Here is a 25,050-nt window from a genome sequence, read left to right as displayed (position 1 = left end):
CACTCTTCCTTTAGTCTGGACTGACTATGATGAGTGGGCTAGCCAAAAACCTTGAACTTTTATCACTCACTCACTCACTCACTCACTCACACACTCACTCCTGGGTCAGTAATTTAATGATTGATGTAGCTGTTGTTTACAGGAAACTCAAAGGCCTCAGATGTTTGCTATTGTATTATTGGGGGGGGTCCTTTCTGGGGCATACATCTACATTATAATTTTTTTTTTGGGGGGGGGCTAAGATTTAGCAGTGGTGGTGCTTACTGCGTATAGGGGAAACACTGCAACCACTCTACAGGAGAAAAAAAGGTCCTTCAACACACATGACCTAGGAAATGGTACGTCCCCAGTCCTTCAACACACATGACCTAGGAAATGGCACGTCCCCAGTCCTTCAACACACATGACCTAGGAAATGGCACGTCCCCAGTCCTTCAACACACATGACCGAGGAAATGGCACGTCCCCAGTCCTTCAACACACATGACCTAGGAAATGGCACGTCCCCAGTCCTTCAACACACATGACCTAGGAAATGGCACGTCCCCAGTCCTTCAACACACATGACCTAGGAAATTGCCTTTTTTGTAATGAAATCGAGGACCTACTACTCTGTCCTTTCCTCTTGCTGTGGTTATTTATTAGCAGCGGTTCTCATAACTGTCTTTTGTCGGAGAGGGCTGACGTGGACCTGATTGAGACCCTCTAGGGAACTGGTTAGACTTTTCATGATGCCAGCACTTACATGTAGTTTGTTTTTCTTCTCCAGAGAGAATTGCTGTGATTTTTATATATTTTTCTGTTTTATGAAGTTGCTATTTCTATCACTCTTCTTTTTACAAAATAAAACATTGCAAATGTAGTAAAGTCTGCTGCGTTCAAATCATGGAATGTATGTTAAATATCACTAATTGTTGAATGTTCTGTCTATTTTAGGTACAAATATATGAGCTGGAGGAGCATAAAATTGAAACGTGGAGAGGTATGGGAACTTTCCAGCTATTTTACAGCAACTTTCCCATTTCAAAAGCAACATTTTTATCAGTTGTCCAACAAATAATAAAGACATTTATTTTGTAGTTTGATTATTATTATTATTATTATTTTTAAGAGCTCTACCTACAAGAAACCTTTAAGCCGTTAGTGAACATATCACCTGATGCAAGGTAAGCTTGTTATACATGACACCTGCATTTCCTATTTGTCTTTATTTCATGTAGTTTAAATAACAGTTATGATGGGGGGGGAAATGAAACTGCAGATCCATGAATAGGATAGTAATGATCCATTCATGATTGACTTACAGTGTGCGACCCATTCAGAGCTCTTTGTTCATATAAACAGACTGATTTAAACCCAATCTATAATCATCTCATAGTTGATTGAGAATTAAAATGTTAAATCAAATTTTCCCTATTTATTTTTTTCCCCCACATATAAATACAATTCTATGGTCATAAACACTGTAAATAAGTCTCACTCCACATTAATTTATAGGTAGAGTAATTTACTGTCAATACACTCTCCCAGGTGGAGTGTTATATTTGTTGTCCATTCCCTAGATTTCCCCTGTATTTCTGCAACTTTTTCCATGTTCTTTCCATTGGGAGCATAGTTTATTTTCCTCACTCTGAATAATTCAAGGTCCATTTTGTGAAAAGACGTATGGGCCAGACTCTTCAATTTAAAAAAAAAATATATATATATATATATACATACACACACACACTTTGCTTAACCTCTCTGGGCTAGGTACTCAACAGCCAGTTGAATCCCGTGGCGCGTTATTCAAATACCTTAGAAATGCTATTACTTCAATTTCTCAAACATATGACTATTTTACAGCATTTTAAAGACAAGACTCTCGTTAATCTAACCACACTGTCCGATTTCAAAAAGGCTTTACAACGAAAGCAAAACATTAGATTATGTCAGCAGAGTACCCAGCCAGAAATAATCAGACACCCATTTTTCAAGCTAGCATATAATGTCACATAAACCCAAACCACAGCTAAATGCAGCACTAACCTTTGATCTTCATCAGATGACAATCTTAGGACATTGTTATACAATACATGCATGTCTGTTCAATCAAGTTCATATTTATATCAAAAACCAGCTTTTTACATTAGCAGGTCACTAGCATGTGACTAGCATTCCCACCGAACACTTCCGGTGAATTTACTAAATTACTCACGATAAACGTTCACAAAAAACAATTATTTTAAGAATTCTAGATACAGAACTCCTCTATGCACTCTATGTCCGATTTTAAAATAGCTTTTCGGTGAAAGCACATTTTGCATCACAGGGCTAGCTATTTAGACACCCAGCAAGTTTAGCACTCACCAAAGTCAGATTTACTATAAGAAAATGTTTATTACCTTTGCTGTCTTCGTCAGAATGCACTCCCAGGACTTCTACTTCAATAACAAATGTTGGTTTGGTCCCAAATAATCCATTGTTATATCCAAATAGCGGCGTTTTGTTCGTGCGTTCAAGACACTATCCGAAAGGGTAAATAAGGGTTACAAGCACGACGCATTTCGTGACAAAAAAATTATAAATATTCCATTACCGTACTTCGAAGCATGTCAACCGCTGTTTAAAATCAATTTTTATGCCATTTTTCTCGTAAAAAAGCGATAATATTCCGACCGGGAAATCGTTTTTATTACAAAGAGTGAAAGTAAAAGCATGCTATCCCCTCATGCACGAGCCTCAGTCTGATGGCCCTCTGATAGACCACTTGCCAAACGCGCTAGTGTGTTTCAGCCTGGGCTTTGAATTACGTCATTCAGCTTTTTCCCGGGTTCTGAGAGCCTATGGGAGCCGTAGGAAGTGTCACGTCATGCCAGAGATCCCCTGTTTTTGTTAGAGATGATCAAGGAGGGCAAGAAATGGTCAGACAGGCCACTTCCTGTACAGAATCTTCTCAGGTTTTGGCCTGCCAAATGAGTTCTGTTATACTCACAGACACCATTCAAACAGTTTTAGAAACTTTAGGGTGTTTTCTATCCAAAGCCAATAATTATATGCATATTCTACTGGGCAGGAGTAGTAACCAGATTAAATCGGGTACGTTTTTTATCCCGCCGTGCAAATACTGCCCCCTAGCCCCAACAGGTTAAAATACTACTCAACTTCTCCGTCATCCCAGGTTAATCAACTCAAGCCTCTGGTTTGGTTATGGGCATTTTCTGGCTCCTTTTGGGAGAACACCAGCATCATTTAATTGCTTAGTGACTGATTCTGCAGTCTTCATGGCCAGGTCTTACTGACTGATTCAGCTGTTCATTGCCAGGTTTTCTGATTATGTACTCTAGTGTATTTGTTTTATGGGAGAGACTGACTGACTGTTAGCCATCCCTGATAGTCCCTTGTTTCTGATGACTTCCTGTATGGTTTCTGGTTTAACACGCATGGAAGCTTTGTGTGCGTACATCTGGTCAATTTGCTTCAGCCCTTTACTAAATCAAGATTATGCTCACTTTATTGGTCAATTGCCAGCCAAAATGTGGCCTTTGCTTTTAACCCAAAACCTCTGAAAGACACATACAGTGCCTTGCAAAAGTTTTCATTCCCCTTGGCGTTTTTTCCTATTTTGTTGCATTACAACCTGCCATTTTAAATGGATTTTTATTTGGATTCCATGTAATGGACATAAACAAAATAGTCCAAATTGGTGACGTGAGAAATAAAAAAAAACGTGTTTAACAAAAAAAATGCTAACAAATAAAAAACAGAAAAGTGGTGTGGGTGTTCACCCCCTTTGCTATGAAGCCCCTAAATAAGATCTGGTGCAACCAATTACCTTCAGAAGTCATAATTAGTTTGATTGCACACAGGTGGACTTTAAGTGTCACATGATCTCAGTGTGTGTGTGTATATATATATATATCTCATACACACACACACACACACACACACACACACCTGTTCTCAAAGGCCTCAGTCTGCAATACCACCAAGCAAGCGGCACCATGAAGACCAAGGAGCTCTCCAAACAGGTCAGGGACAAAGTTGTGGAGAAGTACAGATCAGGGTTGGGTTATAAAAAAAGATGCAAAACTTTTAACATCCCACGGAGCACCATTAAATCCATTATTAATAAATGGAAAGAACATGGCACCACAACAAACCTGTCAAGAGAGGGCCGCCCACCAACACTCACGAACCAGGCAAGAAGGGCATTAACCAGAGAGGCAACAAGGAGACCAAAGATGAAAAAATCTATTTTAATTTCAGGTTGTAAGGCAACAAAATAGGAAAAATGCCAAGGGGGGTGAATACTTTCGCAAGCCACTACACACACATTTTGGAGAGGTGCGGGGGGCTGCCACACTGGGCGTTCAAGGCATCTAGGATATGATACCAGCAACCCTCCGGTTGCCAGCTCACTTTTCCCATCAGATGCGGGATTCTAACTGGCAACCCTTCGGTTGCTGGCTCAACTCTCTAACCACTAGGCTACCTGCCACCTCAATCAGGTCTACTTAACGTTTTATGGCACCTCTGTTAGGTACTGTAACATTTCACTCCTAGCAGAAACAAATGGTGTGAAACGGGGGTGAGTTTTGAAAGCCTCGTAGCCAGCGCAGTACTTCACTCTCTACAACCTGGACCCATTTAGAACAGCACAGCAAAGTGCTTAATTTGACTAATATGTTTGTTCATGCACAGAAGATTGGCTGTCAAACATTGGTTTTAGAGTTGTTACTCTCTCATGGCTGTCTGCCAGGGTTGTGCGGAGAAATAATGTGCTAAGTTAGCTGAGGCTTTCTGAAAACTCATCATAGTTTAGTTATGGGCAGACCCTCAGGATATACACTCAGTGTACCAAACATTAGGAACATCTTCCTAATATTGAGTTGCGCCCCCTTTGGCACTCAGAACAGTCTCAATTCTTCGGGGCATGAACTACAAGGTGTCAAGCGTTCCACAGGGATGCTCGCCCATGTTGACTCATACTTCCCACAGTTATCAAGTTGGCTGGATGTCCTTTGGGTGGTGGACCATTCTTTGATACACACGGGAAAATGTTGAGTGTGAAAAACCCTGCAGCGTTACAGTTCTTGACACACTCAAACCGTGTGCCTGGCACCTACTACTATACCCCGTTCAAAGGAATTTTCTTTCCCATTCACCCTCTGAATGGCACACACACAATCTGTCTCAATTGTCTCAAGGCTGAAAAATCATTTTAACCTTTCTCCTTCATCTACACTGATTGAAGTGGATTTAACAGGTGACATCAATAAGGGATCATAGCTTTCACCTGGAGTCACCTGGTCAGTCTGTCATGGAAAGAGCTGTTCTTCGTTTTCTATACTCGGTGTAAATCTATGCTTTTTCGCTCAAACTATTCACTATCACTTTAATTCAATAGAAGAGCTCTCTTGCAGCACACTCACTGTTATTGTTCTATGCTCTTAACATCAAACAGATTGACTAAGTAGGATGAATGACTGCACTTAAAGGTAACTTGGACTTTGAACCTGTTCTTTTGTAGAAGACTCCACCATGGCAGTGCTGTTTTAAAGATGGAGACTATTGATTGATGAAGAGTCAATGTATCAACACCCTCTGTCTCCAGTGCTTTATTGGCAACAACAAGTTGTCTTATTTTAACCTGATCTTCTATCTTACCCCCCTCTCTCAGTTTATTTGACGCAGTATACTCGCTCATCATGAACAAGATCCACCGGCTGCCCGTCATCGACCCAGTCAGCGGCAACGCTCTTTATATCCTCACACACAAGAGAATCCTCAAGTTCCTCCAGCTCTTTGTAAGTAGGCCTAGCACTGGATTGATGAAGCATGGGCTCTCTTATGTAAACAAACAGTGGATTGGAATGTAAGAGCATGCTGCCCCCTGTTGGATCTCCATGGAATTAAAGATTACATTTTTACATTTTAGTCATTTAGCAGACGCTCTTATCCGGAGCAACTTACATGATCAATTAGAGTTAAGTGCCTTGCTCAAGGGCACATCGACAGATGTTACACCTAGACGGCTCTGGGATTCAAACCAGTGACCTTTCGATTACTGGCCCAGCCCTCGCAACCGCTAGGCTACCTGCCGCCCCATCTGACGAAAGGGAAATTAAAGAGGAAACACAAAGGCAAGGTGATGAAAGGATGGCGACAGAGCCTAGAGAGCTGTCCTGATTCAGTAGAGGATTAGTTTAATCTGATGATCTGGGATGACCTCCTCACCAGTCTAGAGGAGAGAATATGTCTGGGATGACCTCCTCACCAGTCTAGAGGAGAGAATATGTCTGGGGTGACCTCCTCACCAGTCTAGAGGAGAGAATATGTCTGGGGTGACCTCCTCACCAGTCTAGAGGAGAGAATATGTCTGGGATGACCTCCTCACCAGTCTAGAGGAGAGAATATGTCTGGGGTGACCTCCTCACCAGTCTAGAGGAGAGAATATGTCTGGGATGACCTTCTCACCAGTCTAGAGGAGAGAATATGTCTGGGATGACCTTCTCACCAGTCTAGAGGAGAGAATATGTCTGGGGTGACCTCCTCACCAGTCTAGAGGAGAGAATATGGTGACTATACAATGTAGTTCACCCGTTTCAAATCCATTCATTCAGGAGATGAATTTGAGAGTTGGAGTCCAATGAGGATTCCTTGAATTCCTGTGAACTGTATTCCATTTTGTTAGATTTCCTGAATTGATCGTGTTAACAGGGTAGTACTGTAGCGGTCTGCCGGGTAGAGAAATAGTATTGTCTAAATGTAAGGTGTCTGACGTGTAGAAGTGAGTGTGAAATGTACACCACCTCTGCATAATGAAATACACAGCAGGAAAGACGTTTGGAAACATGAACCCACTTGACCAAAAGACATCCGTCTGTCCTGGGCTAGACGAAATGATAGACCATAGGTGACTGCACACACAGGGACAGATACAGACCGAATGTAAGACCGGTAGACAGACAGAGAATATGAGACTGGATATATATATATATATATATATATGAGATTGGGAAAAAGACAGACATTCATTAGTTATATGAGAAGGACAGACAAACCTGACAGACCGACATGGAAAATATCAAATGGGACACGTACACTGCTAGAAAGACAGAGCTGACACTACATTAGACGGTCAAATGGAGATGAAACCAGTTTAGTTGATACTCAAATGTCCTCATTAGGGCTCGCAACAAAAACTTTTGCAACATTTCTAAACAGAAAACAAAAGTGAGTGTTTCTCATTGGCCATGTCTAGGTACTGCTGCCTGGTTTGTCTGTTTTCTAACGTTTCCCCCAAAAAAAATCTCTCTTCTGAACATATCCCAGGTATGTGAGATGCCAAAGCCTGCCTTTATGAAGCAGACCCTGGAGGAGCTGACCATCGGCACCTACCACAACATCGCCTTCATCCACCCCGACACACCCATCATCAAGGCCCTGAGCATCTTCGTGGTCCGGAGGGTGTCCGCACTGCCAGTTGTGGACGAGTCGGGTATGTGTGTGCGTCAGAGTATATGTCTTTGCCGATATATTATTTTTGTGAAGTTAGATTCTGAATCTCTTTGGTTTTCCTCTTTTCAGGGAAAGTCGTGGATATTTATTCCAAGTTTGATGTCATTGTAAGTAATCCCTTTAGTTAACATTTCATGGAGAACCCTTTTAGGAATATTACTAATTTGTTGTTAATGAATATTCCTCATAAGTGTACGGTGAACATTCAGAGATGGACCAACTAGTTGTTCGTCTTTGCTGTGTGTAGAACCTTGCTGCTGAGAAGACCTACAACAACCTGGACATCACAGTGACCCAGGCTCTGAGGCATCGCTCGCAGTACTTCGAGGGCGTGATGAAGTGCAACCGGCTCGAGACACTGGAGACTATCGTGGACAGAATAGTCAAAGCAGAGGTGAGATTGACACACACACCTGACCTGAACCCTCTCCTGTCAGTCTGACATGGTAGCTAAATAACATCTCTTTTTTTTCTCCCATTTCCATTAAATCCTCTTCTTCTTTCCCCGCTCCTCTTCTTCTTTCCTCGCTCCTCTCCTTCTTTCCCCGCTCCTCTTTCTCCCCTCTCTCGTCTCCAGGTCCACAGGCTGGTGGTGGTGGGCGACAATGCCCACATCGTGGGCATCGTTTCCCTGTCGGACATCCTGCAGGCCCTGGTGCTCACCCCTGCAGGTATAAAGGCCCAGCGTTCCTCCTAACTATATATATTTAATTCAGGTCTTGTCTGGGTTGACCGAGGCTCTTAACTTGCTGTGACTGGTTTCCTTCTGGGGTATTGAAGCATGCTGGATGAAGATACTGACAAGGGGACCAGTCCGTGCATGGAAAACACAGGGTTTGCTTGCTTCAACATAAGCAAGCTTGTGTTTTTAGTATTGTTTGTCGCTAAGGCTGTGTCTGTTTCTGTTGTATTCAAATACATGTTCTAGCAAGAGTGACAATGTTTCGTAAGTGTGTCACATCATGAAGGCTGATAATGATGAATGAGTAGCAGGCCCCTCTATTTATCCTGACACTCTCCATGTGTTCATGCCCCACCCTCTCCTCTCTCCTCCCTGATGGATTGCTTCTCTACTACTTCCCCTCATCATTCCTCGTTCCCTCCTCTCCCCCCTCTTCTCCCCCATCCCTCTCTCATTTCTACATGTCAACACATTTCCCCCCTGCTATAACCATCCAGCATTGGTTTAAATAGTCGTTTTCTTTCAAATACTTCAGCTTTGCTTGATTGAGCTTCCCTGGCGCTTGAGGAAGTGTGGTGAATGTTAACACGCACAGTCTTAAAACAGAAATGCAAAAACCTCACATTTCTGAGGATAAGACTTTTTTTTATATAAGAACACACACAGAGATGCCACCAACAAACCTATAGGTGGCCTCTCCTGAGCAGCAGCAATAATTGAATCACAAATAGTTTTACTTGATTAGAGACACGATGAGAGATCACAGCCATTTACGGCCAAATAGATTTTGCCTCATACTTAATTAAGATCATTTAGGTTATCTAATCAGGAAACCCAAGACTTAAGTTAGAATGGGTATGCAGCTAATTACACTTAATGTAGAACAACAAAAATAGATTTCCACTGCTAACTGGTCATTTCCACATCTCTGAATGCAGCTGCATGAGCATGGACAAGAGCCTCTGAGATGCTTCCATACTAACCCAACTCTTCTCGCTCTTTCTCTCTCCAGGCATCGGCAGAAAGAGCAGCCAAGCACAATCAAAAGCAGAGGTAGAGACAGAGGCACCACCAGAAACATTGGTAGAGGCAGAACTAGAGGCAGAGGTAGTAGGGGCTGAACCAGCGACAGGTAGAGGTGGTGAAAGCTGAGACAGAGACTGAGGTGGAGGGTAAGTCTGAAGTAGAGGTTAAGTCTGAAGTTGAGACGGTGATGGCTGAAGCAGGGGTAGTGGGGGTTAAGACTGAAGTTGAGACTGAGATGGAGAACGCTGAAGCCGTGGCAAAGACTGAGGCAGTAGTGAAGGTAGAGACTGAAGCTGGACCAAAGGATGCTGAGGGAAAGGCGGAGTATGTGCTGTGTGTGACTGACCTGCCGTGACACGGGACATTGCTGTGAGAGGAAGTTGACATGGAAGTTGAAGACCCCCAGACTGATGCAGCATTGTCTGGGCTGAGAAAAGGGTTGGATCGGACTGGTGGGATGAGTGGTACAGTCAGTGACCCTCTGGGTAACCAGGGCCCTGATGGGTAATTTGCTGTGATAGGGGAGACGTGGTCACATGGGTGACTGAATCGGGCTGACCAACCTGGGATCATTTTACTAGAGGGTCTGGGGAGGCGGTGGTGCCTCCTCTTCTCCCCCCTCAAGATTGTGCATCATCACTCCCCTCTACTTTCCGGAAATAACCCCTACCCCCTAGGCCCTCATTTAGACTTGACATGAGTGGAAAGGTATTAGCAACATGGCTAGTATTCCAGCTAGCCTATCAGAAGCCCTCGAGGTGGTTTGAGTTATTATAAGCTTATTTTAGTTGCAGGTTATTTTCCATTTTAATCATAATCGTGTCTGCTCTCCTTCAGGGAAACAGTATTGAGTTGTTTTTTTCTGTATTTGCACAAGGTTTTGTGAATGGAACCAAGGGATGTCGGTGGCTCTCTGAAAACTACACCAATCCCCCCCTGCTACTTATGATGTCCCTGTGACAGTGGGCGGAGTTTGCTGTCCTGTCTTTAACGGCTTTGGTGCCTTTCGAGAGAGATTTTTTCAAAGTATTTTTGAAAGAGGTGATGGTATGACGACTTTGTTCAATGCAATTCAAGAAGCAGCAGCTGCCTATATACAATATATCCAATATGTATGTATACTTCTCCAGTTACTTGGAGGCATGCAAGATATATCTTGTACTCTGTATCGATCATACTGGAAACATAGAGAAACCTTTTGTACTGAGGAAACTAAGTGCCAGAGAAAGGACAGTTATATTTTTTCTCTTTAGTCAATATTGTAAGATCATGTTCTTTTTGTAAAATGTACTGATTTATTTTCTTGTCATTCACATTGTGAAGTTATATTGTTGATAGTCTCTGAGTGGTTTATCTATTGAAAATGAACAGATGTGTCATGAGTGTGACATAATACATGTTTCTGTTATTAAAATTTTATTTTGCTGTTTAAAAAAGTAATAAAACATACTACTGAAATCTTTTTGTCTTGTGTGTATGATTGTGGTATTTAATTGAAGTATAATGACATCACCTAGTGGCACAATTGTGCAAATGACACATTGAACTAGGCTACACATTTAGCAATGAGGTTTAAGTGCCTTGCTCAAGGGCACATCAACAGACTGTTTTACCTGTTAGGCTCAGGGATTTGAACCAGAAACATTTTGGCTACTGGCCCAATGCTCTTAACCGCTAGGCTACCTGCCGCAAACCAAGAGAAGATCCAGATCATCAGAGCCCAGTTGCTATAAAAACAATTCTGGATCAGAATTATCTGGATTCTGTAATCCTCTTTTTTTGCAATCCAGGATCAGATCCATTTGGCTGTTTTTTTTTTTATTTTCAACAACAAAAAAATCTGGAATGTTCTGATGTTGATACCACAATATCAAAATCAAAGAATCTTTATTTTCAATGTTTTCAACAAGTCTACACCTTGCCATCTACTGGACAGGTTATGCTACTAGTGCTATACTGAGGGAAACAGGCTTTTTTTAGAATCCGAGAGGGAAATTCTTACAATCTCAACATGTAGGCTCAGAATTCCAGAATAGTCTCTTTACAAGTTAGAAAGTTGAATAAACTTAATTTCAAATTACTTTACCTGTTGTCTGCTGATTTTGTCCCCATGTCGGAGGTAATCTGAGACAAAATATCCACAGGCAAGCATTCTCGACCTGACCTTCAGTCGAGGGTCTGTTATATTTTTTCGCACACAAAAAACACTTCCAAAATATAGCAAAGCCTAACCGAACCACAGACCGAATATGCGATCAACTGGCATGTTCCACAAACACCTCCAGCTGATTGCGAGAACTCGCCTCAGTCGACTATGTTGGGTTAAATTTGGCTATTGTTTCCATATTGTGCATCAAGTTCAATGCCTCAGGAGATTGAAAATACAAGTGACCGAACCCATCAATGCCGCAAAAATGCATGTTAACACTTTCCTGTGATTACCCTATCTCCACCTCCTACCGCCAAAAGGACCAACAGCACAGACAACCGCTAAAGTAAGAGTGTATATAGAATATTGACTTTAATCTTTTTTAAGCAGACTTCTTTCAGTCTGAATATCCATGAGGTAGCCCTGGTAAGTCTGTTTAGGCAAAGGGAAACAGATGCGTATGTAACAGTGTAGGTATCTAGATTAAAAATAAGAACCTGCATAACACATTTATTTGACATAATATAACAACTGAGCCCATCTTTGCGCTACTGCTGTCAATTTAACATAATGAAGCTTTGGTTTTCAGATGTAAGATCGTTTTTTTAAACCTTGTCACTCACCTTAGTTAAACATTTCTTGTTTGTAGTGCCATTCACCATCCTAATTCCACCCCGAATCCACCTTTCCAGCGGGATCAATACTATTCTAATCACCTTTGAAAAAGACATATCTGAATCCCTATCTGGAGGATCAGAAACACATTTTTCAGTTTTGCAAAACCCAATTGTTACATTTAATCCTATCTAATTGCTGAAATCCGATATAACTTTTGAAAAACTGGGGGCAGGGAAATTGATGGGTTTTCAAATCTGCCTGACCATTCAAACATGTTTTACCTGCCCTGACCGCAACAAATAGAAAACTCAGACACATTTAAAAGAGCGTGAGAATAATAAGAGCGGGAGAAAGGTCAGGCTATGCCTAGTTATGTAAATTGATAAGCTACTAGAATACAAGATGGATTAATGCCATTACGTGCCACTGAAAAGAAAGTAAGCCTACTATTCGCTTACTGCTCCACTTTAAACACAGCCTAATTGCAATGTTGCAAATTCAAAATGAAAGCGTGAGATAAATGTGCAGGAAGTATCACTTCCGAAAGTGGTTTGTGAGCGCGCGCTGTCTATCCGAGCACAGATGTGTGCGTATGATATGTGCTAAAAAGTACACTAGATATACTTTGCAGTACACAGCCTATTGATATGAGCTATTAGAATGTGATTCTGATCAACCTCACGAAGACACAATCCTGGTATGGTTCAAGTGACTGTCACACAGCAGGCGCTTCACACTTGGAATAAAGTAGAATAACTTAAGTTGGAGCGCTTCCTGAAAGCATCTCATTGGTTGTTTCTGCTGATAGTGAGGGACACCTGACTAAAAACTCTACATAGACATTATAAATTGTCCATACACTCCCATAGAGATAGCACGTAGGCACATCGGACAGACAGAGAGAGCTGAATAAAATCCCTATATTTAAAGGTAATTCTTTTAGAATTTATGATTTCTTATAAAGCCTTCTATTGTTATTCATGCTACAGGAAGTCACGTTTACGCAACAAGTGTGCAACATTCAGATGTACCTATCAATAGATATAGACTACCTGTAACACTTGGATAATATTTTGTTCTTTGTCTTTAAACCCAAATGGTTGGATTTATAGGCTACCTTGTTCCATTCACAAATTAATTCATTAAATGTGAGCTTGTTTGTCGCTATGAATAGATTTCAATCAATTACAAGTGCAAGCGTGTGATGTCGTTTTTGGAAAATATCAATGCATAGGCTATTTTATTGTCAGCAAAATTATTCTAACATAGGAGATTGTTGGCTCCTTTTGTTATAGATGGTTTATCGTAGGCTATTGGGCAAATGTCTGGCATTATAAGACAAATGTCTGGCAAATGCACAATAAAATGCCTTTTGGTTTGCAGAATTGACAATAAAACATCATACAGTATCTCATGCATGCGCCCCCTTGTAAATGTAGCAACTCCTTAGCACCCAAAGCACTACGTGACAGTCGGTGCGCACACATCCACACTCGAGTTAGCAGCATTCTTCAGTTTGCCCGACACCTGCTCAATATGAGGCACAGTCGGCTGGACGCTATTTCCGAATCAACTTCTGCTGTCGTTTACTGCTTATGGTGTATTGATTTACTCAACAGACCCAAATACTGTATATGCGCTCCATTGGTGTTGCATAGGAAACATTCATTTTAGAAATCCACCCGTAATGTGATTTTGACAACGGCCAAATCAACTTCAAAATTAGAAGGTGTTATATTTTGAATATTTTACCATTTCACCCCAAATTAATACCGTACATGGAAACTGGGTTTATGTATTTTATGCAACTGTTAATAGTTAAATGTCCTACCATAACTGCAACTGCTTTGTATACAGTGACCTTACCATAGCTTTGTATCTGTCCAGATGTTGACCTCTCGAGCACTCGTGCGCGGGCTGAAGAGCGGGTTTTGGAGACCACTTTCATCTACCAGCAGCGTGCAGGCTGCTCATGGAAAAGGTAAACTCTTCCTATAAGTCTCATGTCCCACAGTTTAGGCTACATTCGAGAGTGGTCATCTCCCGAGGTCTGATTTGATAGGTTACCCCGAAGCAAATACATTTGTAAATACGCGCTCTCATACTTTTACACTCGCTTGCCAAAACCGCAACACAATGCACATTGGCCACATTTTAAAACAGTGTTGTTTGGTTTTCATGATATAAGCAGGGTGCTAATTGGTAACAAGGGTGTCCGCGCAAATTGTGCTTAGGACAAGACTGGTATAGTACAATGATTAAGCTGTCAATCCGCGCAAATTGTGCTTCAGACAAGACTGGCGTAGTATAATGATTAATCTGTCAAGTGCCACTTGCTTTGGAGCCACTCAGACAGTTAAGGCACAAATTATGGGTATCACATTCCACAAGGTCTGGTCTTTGCGCCAACCATGTCACAGGGTCATTGGGAGTGCTGTATGGCGCTGGACTACGCACTATTCGGCCAGTAGAGGGAGTGATAACATCATTGACTGTCCTGTGTGAGTTAATGTAGGCTAAATTTGATTGGATCTTTGAAATACATTATATCACGAACATTACAAATAAAGACAGTTTCCAATCAGTTTACCAAGCACCATTGATGTCACTGTCTGTCTCTGTTTTTGTGTCCGAATATATAGATGTGAGCCCTGATGTGCTTGACCCCTCAGTGCCACAGTACAACAACCGCCTAGACACTCCTCTCTCTGACGTTCCATTCGTTAGGAACCTCAACTCAGAGCAGAGGCAGCTCAAGGAGAAGGAGAAGGGGCCCTGGACCAAGCTCACCAAGGAGGAGAAAATTGCATGTAAATCCTAGTGATCAAATCACATTCAAAACTGGATTATGTTCACCAGGGCACACAACAGAAACGGTTTTAAATTGTTTTGTAACGGAAAATGACAGTTGCAGTTTCTTGTTGGTAGTTACCCCCTGTTTCAGGTAGTTTGCTTCCATTTGGTGCCTAATGAAAATGACCTCGGTGGGTCAACAAATATCCATTCATATGAAAACAAAGGCGAAGGAATTGAACTATTTCTAAATGTTTGACAGTGTCAAATACAAATTACAATCACATTTCCTCATGTAATACAATGAGGGACTTTGGCCCCAGGTGTTTGGTACATGATAAGAAAGCTCTCCCTTTATGTTGGAAAGGGCTGTATACAGTTCTTTAGAATCGCTCACTGGGTAATAGTGCATCTTTCATTCAGAGACACACCTACAGTAGGTGTACTGGGCTGCATTGCATTTATAGCAGGTGAATGGGTAGAAATAATGTTTTGAAAAACATATTCTGGAAGTGCTCCAAAGGTACAATAAATTCAGCTCTCAATAGATTCAGCTGTCAATAGATTCATCTCTCAATAGATTCATCTCTCAATAGATTCAGCTGCCAATAGATTCAGCCGTCAATAGATTCAGCCGTCAATAGATTCAGCTGTCAACAGATTCATCTCAATAGATTCATCTGTCAATAGATTCAGCCGTCAATAGATTCAGCCGTCAATAGATTCAGCCGTCAATAGATTCAGCCGTCAATAGATTCAGCTGTCAATAGATTAATCTCAATAGATTAATCTCAATAGATTCAGCCGTCAATAGATTCAGCCGTCAATAGATTCAGCTGTCAACAGATTCATCTCAATAGATTCATCTGTCAATAGATTCAGCCGTCAATAGATTCAGCTCTCAATAGATTCAGCTCTCAATAGATTGAGCTGTCAATTGATACAACTCTCAATAGATTCAGTCTGAGCGTTTAACATTGGAATCTTCTAATGCAGTAAAAATGTGGTGCCATTTTCCTATCTTGTTTTATGACCACATTAGTTTGATTAGATTTGGAGTTTTAATTTTTTAATAGGATTAGGACGTTAGGTGTGAAGGTGTAATACTGACCACTAACGTTCATAAATAGGTGAAAGATCACTGTTACTGTTGAATCTGCATGAGCATTACTTGAATATTGACAATGTGTAGTTCAAACACAAGGTGGCAATATAAACTCACTTTATGCAAGAGTTATTTCTCATGGTGCATTGTTCTGAACAGATTCTAGGCTGCCCATATGAGATGACAACTCAAAGAGATATTATTCACCAGTTTGATAATAAGCTTCAATAATCTTGCATATAATATTGTAATCATATTGTCTTCTCACAATGAAGACAGTGACTCCTGAATTTTGATCAGAATTAAATATGAAATATGATGTGTCAAGCAATTATGCAAAGAAATACTTTGAATTACATAATGTATCAAACCCTCTTCATTTTCAATCAGATAGTTACAAAAAATTATTTCAACATTGATATGCAATCCTGATGAACTCTTTCTCTTTCTCTGTCTCTCTCGTTCTCTCTTCATCTCCCTCCCTCCATCCCTCCTGTTGTCTGATAGTGTACCGTCTGACCCATGAGCTGACCTACCCTGAGATGAGGAGAGGCTCCAGTGAGTGGAAGACGGTACTGGGAGGGGTCTTCATCTTCCTGGGCTTCTCTGGCATGCTGGTCTGGTGGCAGAGGATCTTTGGTGGGTTTCCCTGTCACTTTGTCATTATTTCAGTTGTTGTTATATAGTGAGTAAAGAGTGGATCAGGAGAGCTGCTGAATCCTGCTGATTAGAAGGTCCTGTGTAGATTGTATTTTCAACCAGTAACTATCAGGAAATATCACTGATTTAAAAATATCACACTTTTATAGTGCTAGTTTATCAGCTGTTGTACAATTAAGCATTTACATTTACATTTAAGTCATTTAGCAGACGCTCTTATCCAGAGCGACTTACAAATTGGTGCATTCACCTTATGATATCCAGTGGAACAACCACTTTACAATAGTGCATCTAAATCTTTTAAGGGGGGGGGGGTTTAGAAGGATTACTTTATCCTATCCCAGGTATTCCTTAAAGAGGTGGGGTTTCAGGTGTCTCCGGAAGGTGGTGATTGACTCCGCTGTCCTGGCGTCGTGAGGGAGCTTGTTCCACCATTGGGGTGCCAGAGCAGCGAACAGTTTTGACTGGGCTGAGCGGGAACTGTGCTTCCTCAGAGGTAGGGAGGCGAGCAGGCCAGAGGTGGATGAACGCAGTGCCCTTGTTTGGGTGTAGGGCCTGATCAGAGCCTGAAGGTACGGAGGTGCCGTTCCCCTCACAGCTCCGTAGGCAAGCACCATGGTCTTGTAGCGGATGCGAGCTTCAACTGGAAGCCAGTGGAGAGAGCGGAGGAGCGGGGTGACGTGAGAGAACTTGGGAAGGTTGAACACCAGACGGGCTGCGGCGTTCTGGATGAGTTGTAGGGGTTTAATGGCACAGGCAGGGAGCCCAGCCAACAGCGAGTTGCAGTAATCCAGACGGGAGATGACAAGTGCCAGGATTAGGACCTGCGCCGCTTCCTGTGTGAGGCAGGGTCGTACTCTGCGAATGTTGTAGAGCATGAACCTATAGGATCGGGTCACCGCCTTGATGTTAGTGGAGAACGACAGGGTGTTGTCCAGGGTCACGCCAAGGTTCTTAGCACTCTGGGAGGAGGACACAAGGGAGTTGTCAACCGTGATGGCGAGATCATGGAACGGGCAGTCCTTCCCCGGGAGGAAGAGCAGCTCCGTCTTGCCGAGGTTCAGCTTGAGGTGGTGATCCGTCATCCACAGTGATATGTCTGCCAGACATGCAGAGATGTGATTCGCCACCTGGTTATCAGAAGGGGGAAAGGAGAAGATTAATTGTGTGTCATCTGCATAGCAATGATAGGAGAGACCATGTGAGGATATGACAGAGCTAAGTGACTTGGTGTATAGCGAGAATAGGAGAGGGCCTAGAACAGAGCCCTGGGGGACACCAGTGGTGAGAGCATGTGGTGCGGAGACAGATTCTCGCCACGCCACCTGGTAGGAGCGACCTGTCAGGTAGGACGCAATCCAAGCGTGGGCCGCGCCGGAGATGCCCAGCTCGGAGAGGGTGGAGAGGAGGATCTGATGGTTCACAGTATCAAAGGCAGCAGATAGGTCTAGAAGGATGAGAGCAGAGGAGAGAGAGTTAGCTTTAGCAGTGCGGAGAGCCTCCGTGACACAGAGAAGAGCAGTCTCAGTTGAATGCCCAGTCTTGAAACCTGACTGATTAGGATCAAGAAGGTCATTCTGAGAGAGATAGCAGGAGAGCTGGCCAAGGACGGCACGTTCAAGAGTTTTGGAGAGAAAAGAAAGAAGGGATACTGGTCTGTAGTTGTTGACATCGGAGGGATCGAGTGTAGGTTTTTTCAGAAGGGGTGCAACTCTCGCTCTCTTGAAGACGGAAGGGACGTAGCCAGCGGTCAAGGATGAGTTGATGAGCGAGGTGAGGTAGGGGAGAAGGTCTCCGGAAATGGTCTGGAGAAGAGAGGAGGGGATAGGGTCAAGTGGGCAGGTTGTTGGGCGGCCGGCCGTCACAAGACGCGAGATTTCATCTGGAGAGAGAGGGGAGAAAGAGGTCAAAACACAGGGTAGGGCAGTGTGAGCAGGACCAGCGGTGTCGTTTGACTTAGCAAACGAGGATCGGATGTCGTCAACCTTCTTTTCAAAATGGTTGACGAAGTCATCCGCAGAGAGGGAGGAGGGGGGGGGGGGGGGGGAGGGGGAGGAGGATTCAGGAGGGAGGAGAAGGTAGCAAAGAGCTTCCTAGGGTTAGAGGCAGATGCTTGGAATTTAGAGTGGTAGAAAGTGGCTTTAGCAGCAGAGACAGAAGAGGAAAATGTAGAGAGGAGGGAGTGAAAGGATGCCAGGTCCGCAGGGAGGCGAGTTTTCCTCCATTTCCGCTCGGCTGCCCGGAGCCCTGTTCTGTGAGCTCGCAGTGAGTCGTCGAGCCACGGAGCAGGAGGGGAGGACCGAGCCGGCCTGGAGGATAGGGGACAGAGAAAATCAAAGGATGCAGAAAGGGAGGAGAGGAGGGTTGAGGAGGCAGAATCAGGAGATAGGTTGGAGAAGGTTTGAGCAGAGGGAAGAGATGATAGGATGGAAGAGGAGAGAGTAGCGGGAGAGAGAGAGTGAAGGTTGGGACGGCGCAATACCATCCGAGTAGGGGCAGAGTGAGAAGTGTTGGATGAGAGCGAGACGGAAAAGGATACAAGGTAGTGGTCGGAGACTTGGAGGGGAGTTGCAATGAGATTAGTGGAAGAACAGCATCTAGTAAAGATGAGGTCAAGCGTATTGCCTGCCTTGTGAGTAGGGGGGGGAAGGTGAGAGGGTGAGGTCAAAAGAGGAGAGGAGTGGAAAGAAGGAGGCAGAGAGGAATGAGTCAAAGGTAGACGTGGGGAGGTTAAAGTCACCCAGAACTGTGAGAGGTGAGCCATCCTCAGGAAAGGAACTTATCAAGGCGTCAAGCTCATTGATGAACTCTCCAAGGGAACCTGGAGGGCGATAAATGATAAGGATGTTAAGCTTGAAAGGGCTGGTAACTGTGACAGCATGGAATTCAAATGAGGAGATAGACAGATGGGTCAGGGGAGAAAGAGAGAATGTCCACTTGGGAGAGATGAGGATTCCAGTGCCACCACCCCGCTGGCTCGATGCTCTAGGGGTATGCGAGAACACGTGGGCAGACGAGGAGAGAGCAGTAGGAGTAGCAGTGTTATCTGTGGTAATCCATGTTTCCGTCAGCGCCAGGAAGTCTAGGGACTGGAGGGTAGCATAGGCTGAGATGAACTTAGCCTTGTTGGCCGCAGACCGGCAGTTCCAGAGGCTGCCGGAGACCTGGAACTCCACGTGGGTCGTGCGCGCTGGGACCACCAGGTTAGAGTGGCAGCGGCCACGCGGTGTGAAGCGTTTGTATGGCCTGTGCAGAGGGGAGAGAACAAGGATAGACAGACATAGTTGACAAGCTACAGAAGAGGCTACGCTAATGCAAAGGAGATTGGAATGACAAGTGGACTACACGTCTCGAGGGGCTGTGGTATATTGCGAATATACCACGGCTAAGGGCTGTTCTTATGCACGATGCAACGTGGAGTGCTAGGACACAGCCATTAGCTGTGGTATATTGTCCATATACCACAAACATCCAAGGTGCCTTATTGCTATTATAAACTGGTTACCAACGTAATTAGGACAATAAAAATAAATGTTTTGTCATACCTGTGGTATACGGTCTGGTATACCACGGCTTTCAGCCAATCAGCATTCAGGGCTTGACCCACCCAGTTTATAATATGATATGAAACACATGGCACAGAATTGTGACTGCACTTGTCCTTTAAAGGTAGACTCACTTGAGTGTCCCTGTTATACACACTAAATGCTGTATTGTTGTATTTCTAGACCAGTCTTATTTTATTAATGTATTATAAATTGTCTTTCTGCTTTCATTATGATGACATAACGTGATAAGCATGAATAAAAGTAACTGATATCAGATTATGCCAACTGACTTTACACAGACTTGGTTTAATGGTCAGCTAGCTAAAGAGTAAGGCCTGGGTAGATTGCATACGGCTGATTTCTGTCATTTTATACATTCGCTCTTATGACTTCTTCTGACATCTCACACTAGTACTGTAGAAATAATGCAGTGGAAATGGAATGAGTTAAAGGTAAGTGTTACTAGACATTACTTCACTAGACAGTTTGGTGCAGTGTTGGGTTGTACTAATCCTTACTCCAGGCCCTTACAGAGAATGGTCTCGGTACAAGTGATTCTGATTTAATTATCATAACATTAGCATTGTATCACAAAATATATGTCTATTTTTTATTTTTATTATAGACCGATAGGCCATGTGCTAAAGAAAAAAAAACATATATTATGGCTTGGCTGAAATCGAAAATGTTATACTTTATATGAGGGATTATTAAATAAGTGTATATTCAGTCAACCAGGAAGAAAATGGTCAACTCTGGTATTCTATTAGCCTACTGTAGTGCAGATCTCAGATTCACAGTGTCAGACTTGCAGTAGACACAGCCTTTTCACCTGCAGCACCCACTCCCTATTTAACAGAGTTCACTCAATCTCTCCACAAGCTAAAATAATTGGATCATGCTGTGTTAGAGAGAGAGAGAGAGAGAGAGAGAGAGAGAGAGAGAGAGAGAGAGAGAGAGAGAGAGAGAGAGACAGAGACAACACACTGGTGTTTGAGCCAGGGCTTCAGTTGAGGAATCCCCCAAGACACACCCTGTTAACAATGATGGTGATGAGCACCTGGTCTAGTTTCAAGGTTGTGCGTGTGTCTATCTGTTGGAAGTAGCACAAATTCTCTCTCTTTCTCTTTCTCTCCATCTCCTCCTTGAGAAACCCCATAGCGTTCAGGGAGGAAGTAAAATGCTATATCAGGAGAAAGCCAGCCAGGAAATGAATAGGACCACAACACAGAGAAAGAGGCAGAGAACAGAGAGAGAGAGAGAGAGGAGACACACAGGACAAGAGAAGAGAAGCAGAGTGAGGAACAAAGGTAGGGAGAGGGAAAGAGATGGATTTAGAAGCAAAGCAAGGGAGACAAAGGGCAAGTGAAATAAGGAGAAAGGAAAGAAAAGGGAGAGTGCAAAAGAAAAATAGGTTGATGTGAAGTGTGTCAATGAGCAAATGAGATAAAGGGAATTGAAAGGAAAGAGGAATTAAGAGACTGATACACGGATAGAGAGAGAGACAAAAAGAGGGAGACCCACAGACAGACGGGAAGGCAATTCAGTTAAGGATGGGGTATTTCCCTTAGTTTGGAGTTCAGGTTGGGACTTGAAAAGCAGGGTGCATGCAACGCTGAGGGGGCTCCCTCCACCTAATTAGAGAAAAAAATAGTTGCTTCCTGGATAGACTTTACCACTCGCTACTCTTCTAAGAGAGCGGATAAAGATCAATGGTGATTTTCCCAATCTCTCTCTTCCCCTCAGGATACAGGTTCATTCCCACCCGCCTCCGGCACATTCCGACACACAAGCGGCTTTCACCGTTCCCACAGAATTCCCATTTTGGGAATGCTCCCTTAAAGAATGTTTGGTATTCCTTGTAGTTGATGGTTTTGTGTGCCTTTTGAGTGCTTCAGCGAAATAGCATCACTTTGTCACAAACGTTGGTTTTGATATTGGAGCGTTGTGATGTTAGAGTAGCTCTCTAGGCATTGGAATATTGAAGGTTGAAATTCTCCCATGGGTATAGGTGCTTTACTTCTCAGTTGGCACAGTACAGTAGTACCCTACCGTAGTACCCTCCTCACTGTGTGCTGTATTTACAGCACAGTAAGCTGCTGAGGGGTGGACAGCTCCCCTTTGACGGAACAGAGCAAATGGAATGGCATCAAACACCTGGAAACCATGTGTTTGATGTATTTGATACCATTCCACTGATTCCGCTCCAGTCCTCACCACAAGCCCTTCTTCACAATGAAGGTGCCACCAACCTCCTGTGATTTACAGTAGCATTGTTAACAGTTAATAGGGAGAAGCTGTTTCATAACATAATAATCTATTCATTTCACACTTAATTTCTCCACTACACCCGTCATCTATAGACAAATGTGATAAAAAGTTGATACTACTATAGGTAGGCTAGGGCTAACTAACGGTTGTTTGATACTAGGTAGGCTAGGGCTAGCTAACTGTTGGTTGATGCTAGGTAGGCTAGGGCTAGCTAACTGTTGTTTAATGCTACGTAGACTAGGGCTAGCGAACTGTTGGTTGATACAAGGTAGGCTAAGGCTTGCTAACTGTTGGTTGATGCTTGGCAGGCTAGGGCTAGCTAACTGTTGGTTGTTGCTAGGTAGGTTAAGGCTTGCTAACTGTTGTTTAATGCTGTGTAGGCTAGGGCTAGCTAACTGTTGGTTGATGCTACACTCTTAGAAAAAAAGGGTTCCAAAAGGGTTCTTCGGCTGTCCCCATAGGAGAACCCTTTTTGGTTCCAGGTAGAATTATTTTTGGTTTCTTTTTGGTTCTAAAAGGGATCTACCTGGAACCAACAAGGGTTCTTCAAAGGGTTCTCCTATGTGGACAGCCAAAGAACCCTTTTAAGTTTTCTGAGTGTAGGCAGGCTAGCTTGCTAACTAACTGTTGGTTGTATGTATTGCACTCTCTCTGGGCTCACTCTCAGACAATATGCTGCCCCTGGAATTCACTAACACTCATTTCTTTATTGTGTAATCACTCTACCACTGAAGATAACGTGACAGAAGGGCATTTGGCACTTTTCTGTCTGCTGTACGCTCTGGTGCCATGATTAATTACTACCTTCCCTGTTTCCTCCAGTGTAGCGGCAGTATGAAGACTAGATGGGTGGGCGGGGGGGGGGGTTGATTTTGTACAATCAACTGTTTTACATTTGTTTATGCCATTATTTTATGTGTGAAGTTAACTGTCTTGTGGCTGAGTGAGTGTCCATTAGTTAGTAACTGAATGGAATGAACATTTGTTTGATGTAGAAATAACAATCCCCTTTAAGGCGAATGGGATCATTGAGTTGGTCAAATTGTCATGGTTCATGGTTGAACCACCTTGCACCTTCTGTAAAGGAATTTAAGCAGAATGACTTCATAGCTTCATGCATGCAGACTCAAAACATAAGTGCTTTTAATATCGAACCTAAAATAATAGATTCTTTACTTCAGCTCGAGTGTGGCTGAGTTCACTTCTGCTTATGCATGGACTGGTGTACATGGCCTGACACTCAAGACGAACTACCTCAAGATGACTATTTATCTGTGGAAAGTGATATGAATGGTTTCTCACAAAACTCAGGCCCTAATGCCTTTTTGGTCTCATGCAATGTCTCATCCAATGCACTGAGGAAGACAACACAAAACACCTAACTGTGGACCGGTTTTCCAGGATACAGTTTAATAATACTAGTCCTCGGCTAAAAAGTGGAGATCCTCCATTGATGCCAGTTGTTTTGCCCTGGACTAGGCTTAATCTCTGTCCAGGAAACAGGCCCAAACTGTTTGCCTCACTGAGACAATGTTTTTACAAGAAGAGTGTCCTGGAAGATTCTTGAAACAATAAACAATTGATTCTTATAAATGATGTTTACCCATTTTGCGTCCTTGTATGATCCAGAAAAACATCTTGCAACACAGTTTTGCCATTGTGTGGAGACAGTCACGTTTTATCTCTTGAGACTGACATTGTCTAATGCAACAGTCATGTCTTTATATCTCTCTCCCTTTTTCCCTCTCCCTTTCTCTCTCTTCTTTTCTCTCTCTCCCTTTCCCTCTCTCCCGCTCCCTATCTCTCTCTCACTCTCTCTCTCCTTCTCTCTCTCTCCCTCTCTCTCCCTCTCACTCTCTCTCTCTCTCTCTTTCTCAGTGTTTGGCGAGGTTCCTCACACTCTGTCTGATGAATGGGTGGAGAAGCAGACCCAGAGAATGATTGACATGAGGATAAACCCCATCGGTGGGTTCGCCTATCACTGGGACTACGCAAAGAAGCAGTGGAAATAGGAACTTGTGTGTATATGAGCTGTTTTTGTTGCGTTAGTTCACTCTAAATACAAATTAACATGATTTTGCCAGTTCCCTTGGTTGTAGTTAAAGGTAAGTGGGAAATCATGTTAATTTGTATTTCGTGTGAACTATCCCTTTAAGTGCCTCAGTAACATTGCTCTCACTTTCAGGGCTGAACATCAATTCTTATTTTAAGATGGATTCATTCTATAAACCAAATAAACATATACTGTGACCAATTTCCTTTAAAGGTCAGATTTTGTTCATCTTGCAAAATCTCTGTCGAACTGTTGATAAGCTGCAGCAACATTTCTGAATTTTTAAGCACATGTTTCTGGAATTGCATTCCTTTTTGTCTCTGAAAAAGCTAAACTAAACATACTCGTGTTCGCCACATTTAGTTCCAACCCTGAAATTAAACACAGTCTTAAATTCTGTGACCGTCATCATTTTTGATGCCCGAAAAATTCGCAAAAAACAGGCCTCGATGCCAGCAATTATCTAGCTATCCACACAACTAACTACCCCGCAAGCGAAACTGCTAACTAAAAAAACACGACTTATTTTTTCCACATGATTTAAAATTCTCTTTCGTCTCCTCCTATGTAGTCCAAGTGTTACATACAGTTTCTTCTTAACAGTGATAGCTCTGGACTCAAATTAAATTCATTCCCAAGTTC

General features: G+C 42.9%; 2 protein-coding genes across 7 annotated transcripts in view; both read left to right on the top strand.

Moving 5' to 3' along the window:
• prkag2a (protein kinase, AMP-activated, gamma 2 non-catalytic subunit a) overlaps positions 1–10,669 on the top strand; it is a 149,629-nt gene extending 138,960 nt beyond the window's left edge. For 5 of the 6 annotated variants that reach the window (XM_029693791.1, XM_029693807.1, XM_029693797.1 and 2 more), the window contains 9 exons: positions 937–982; positions 1,112–1,166; positions 5,663–5,789; positions 7,318–7,483; positions 7,573–7,610; positions 7,751–7,897; positions 8,081–8,174; positions 9,198–9,357; positions 10,089–10,669. In XM_029693791.1, coding sequence (XP_029549651.1) covers positions 937–982; positions 1,112–1,166; positions 5,663–5,789; positions 7,318–7,483; positions 7,573–7,610; positions 7,751–7,897; positions 8,081–8,174; positions 9,198–9,337 — 813 coding nt within the window. In that variant the 3' untranslated portion in view covers positions 9,338–9,357; positions 10,089–10,669. The remainder of the gene's footprint in view (positions 1–936; positions 983–1,111; positions 1,167–5,662; positions 5,790–7,317; positions 7,484–7,572; positions 7,611–7,750; positions 7,898–8,080; positions 8,175–9,197; positions 9,358–10,088) is intronic. The other variant, XM_029693818.1, reaches the window with a different exon arrangement.
• Positions 10,670–12,831: 2,162 nt separating this feature from the next.
• Positions 12,832–24,610, top strand: cox4i1l (cytochrome c oxidase subunit 4I1, like). Its single transcript, XM_029693780.1, has 5 exons — positions 12,832–12,908; positions 13,866–13,959; positions 14,621–14,788; positions 16,384–16,515; positions 24,234–24,610. Exons 2-5 carry the CDS (start codon positions 13,866–13,868, stop codon positions 24,365–24,367), a joined length of 528 nt encoding a protein of 175 aa, XP_029549640.1. The 5' UTR covers positions 12,832–12,908; the 3' UTR covers positions 24,368–24,610.
• The last annotated feature ends 440 nt before the right edge of the window (positions 24,611–25,050 follow it).

Source organism: Salmo trutta, chromosome 2 (genome assembly GCF_901001165.1).
Source record: "Salmo trutta chromosome 2, fSalTru1.1, whole genome shotgun sequence".
NCBI lineage: Eukaryota > Metazoa > Chordata > Actinopteri > Salmoniformes > Salmonidae > Salmo > Salmo trutta.
Note: the sequence above shows the minus strand (reverse complement) of the source record. Positions and strands in the feature narration are given on the sequence as shown.

Coding starts and splice junctions, on each gene's coding strand:
- cox4i1l (XM_029693780.1), top strand. CDS start 13,866: ATGTTGACCTCTCGAGCACTCGTGCGCGGGCTGAAGAGCGGGTTTTGG. Junction 13,960..14,620: donor GCAGGCTGCTCATGGAAAAG/GTAAACTCTTCC, acceptor CCGAATATATAG/ATGTGAGCCCTGATGTGCTT. Junction 14,789..16,383: donor CAAGGAGGAGAAAATTGCAT/GTAAATCCTAGT, acceptor GTTGTCTGATAG/TGTACCGTCTGACCCATGAG.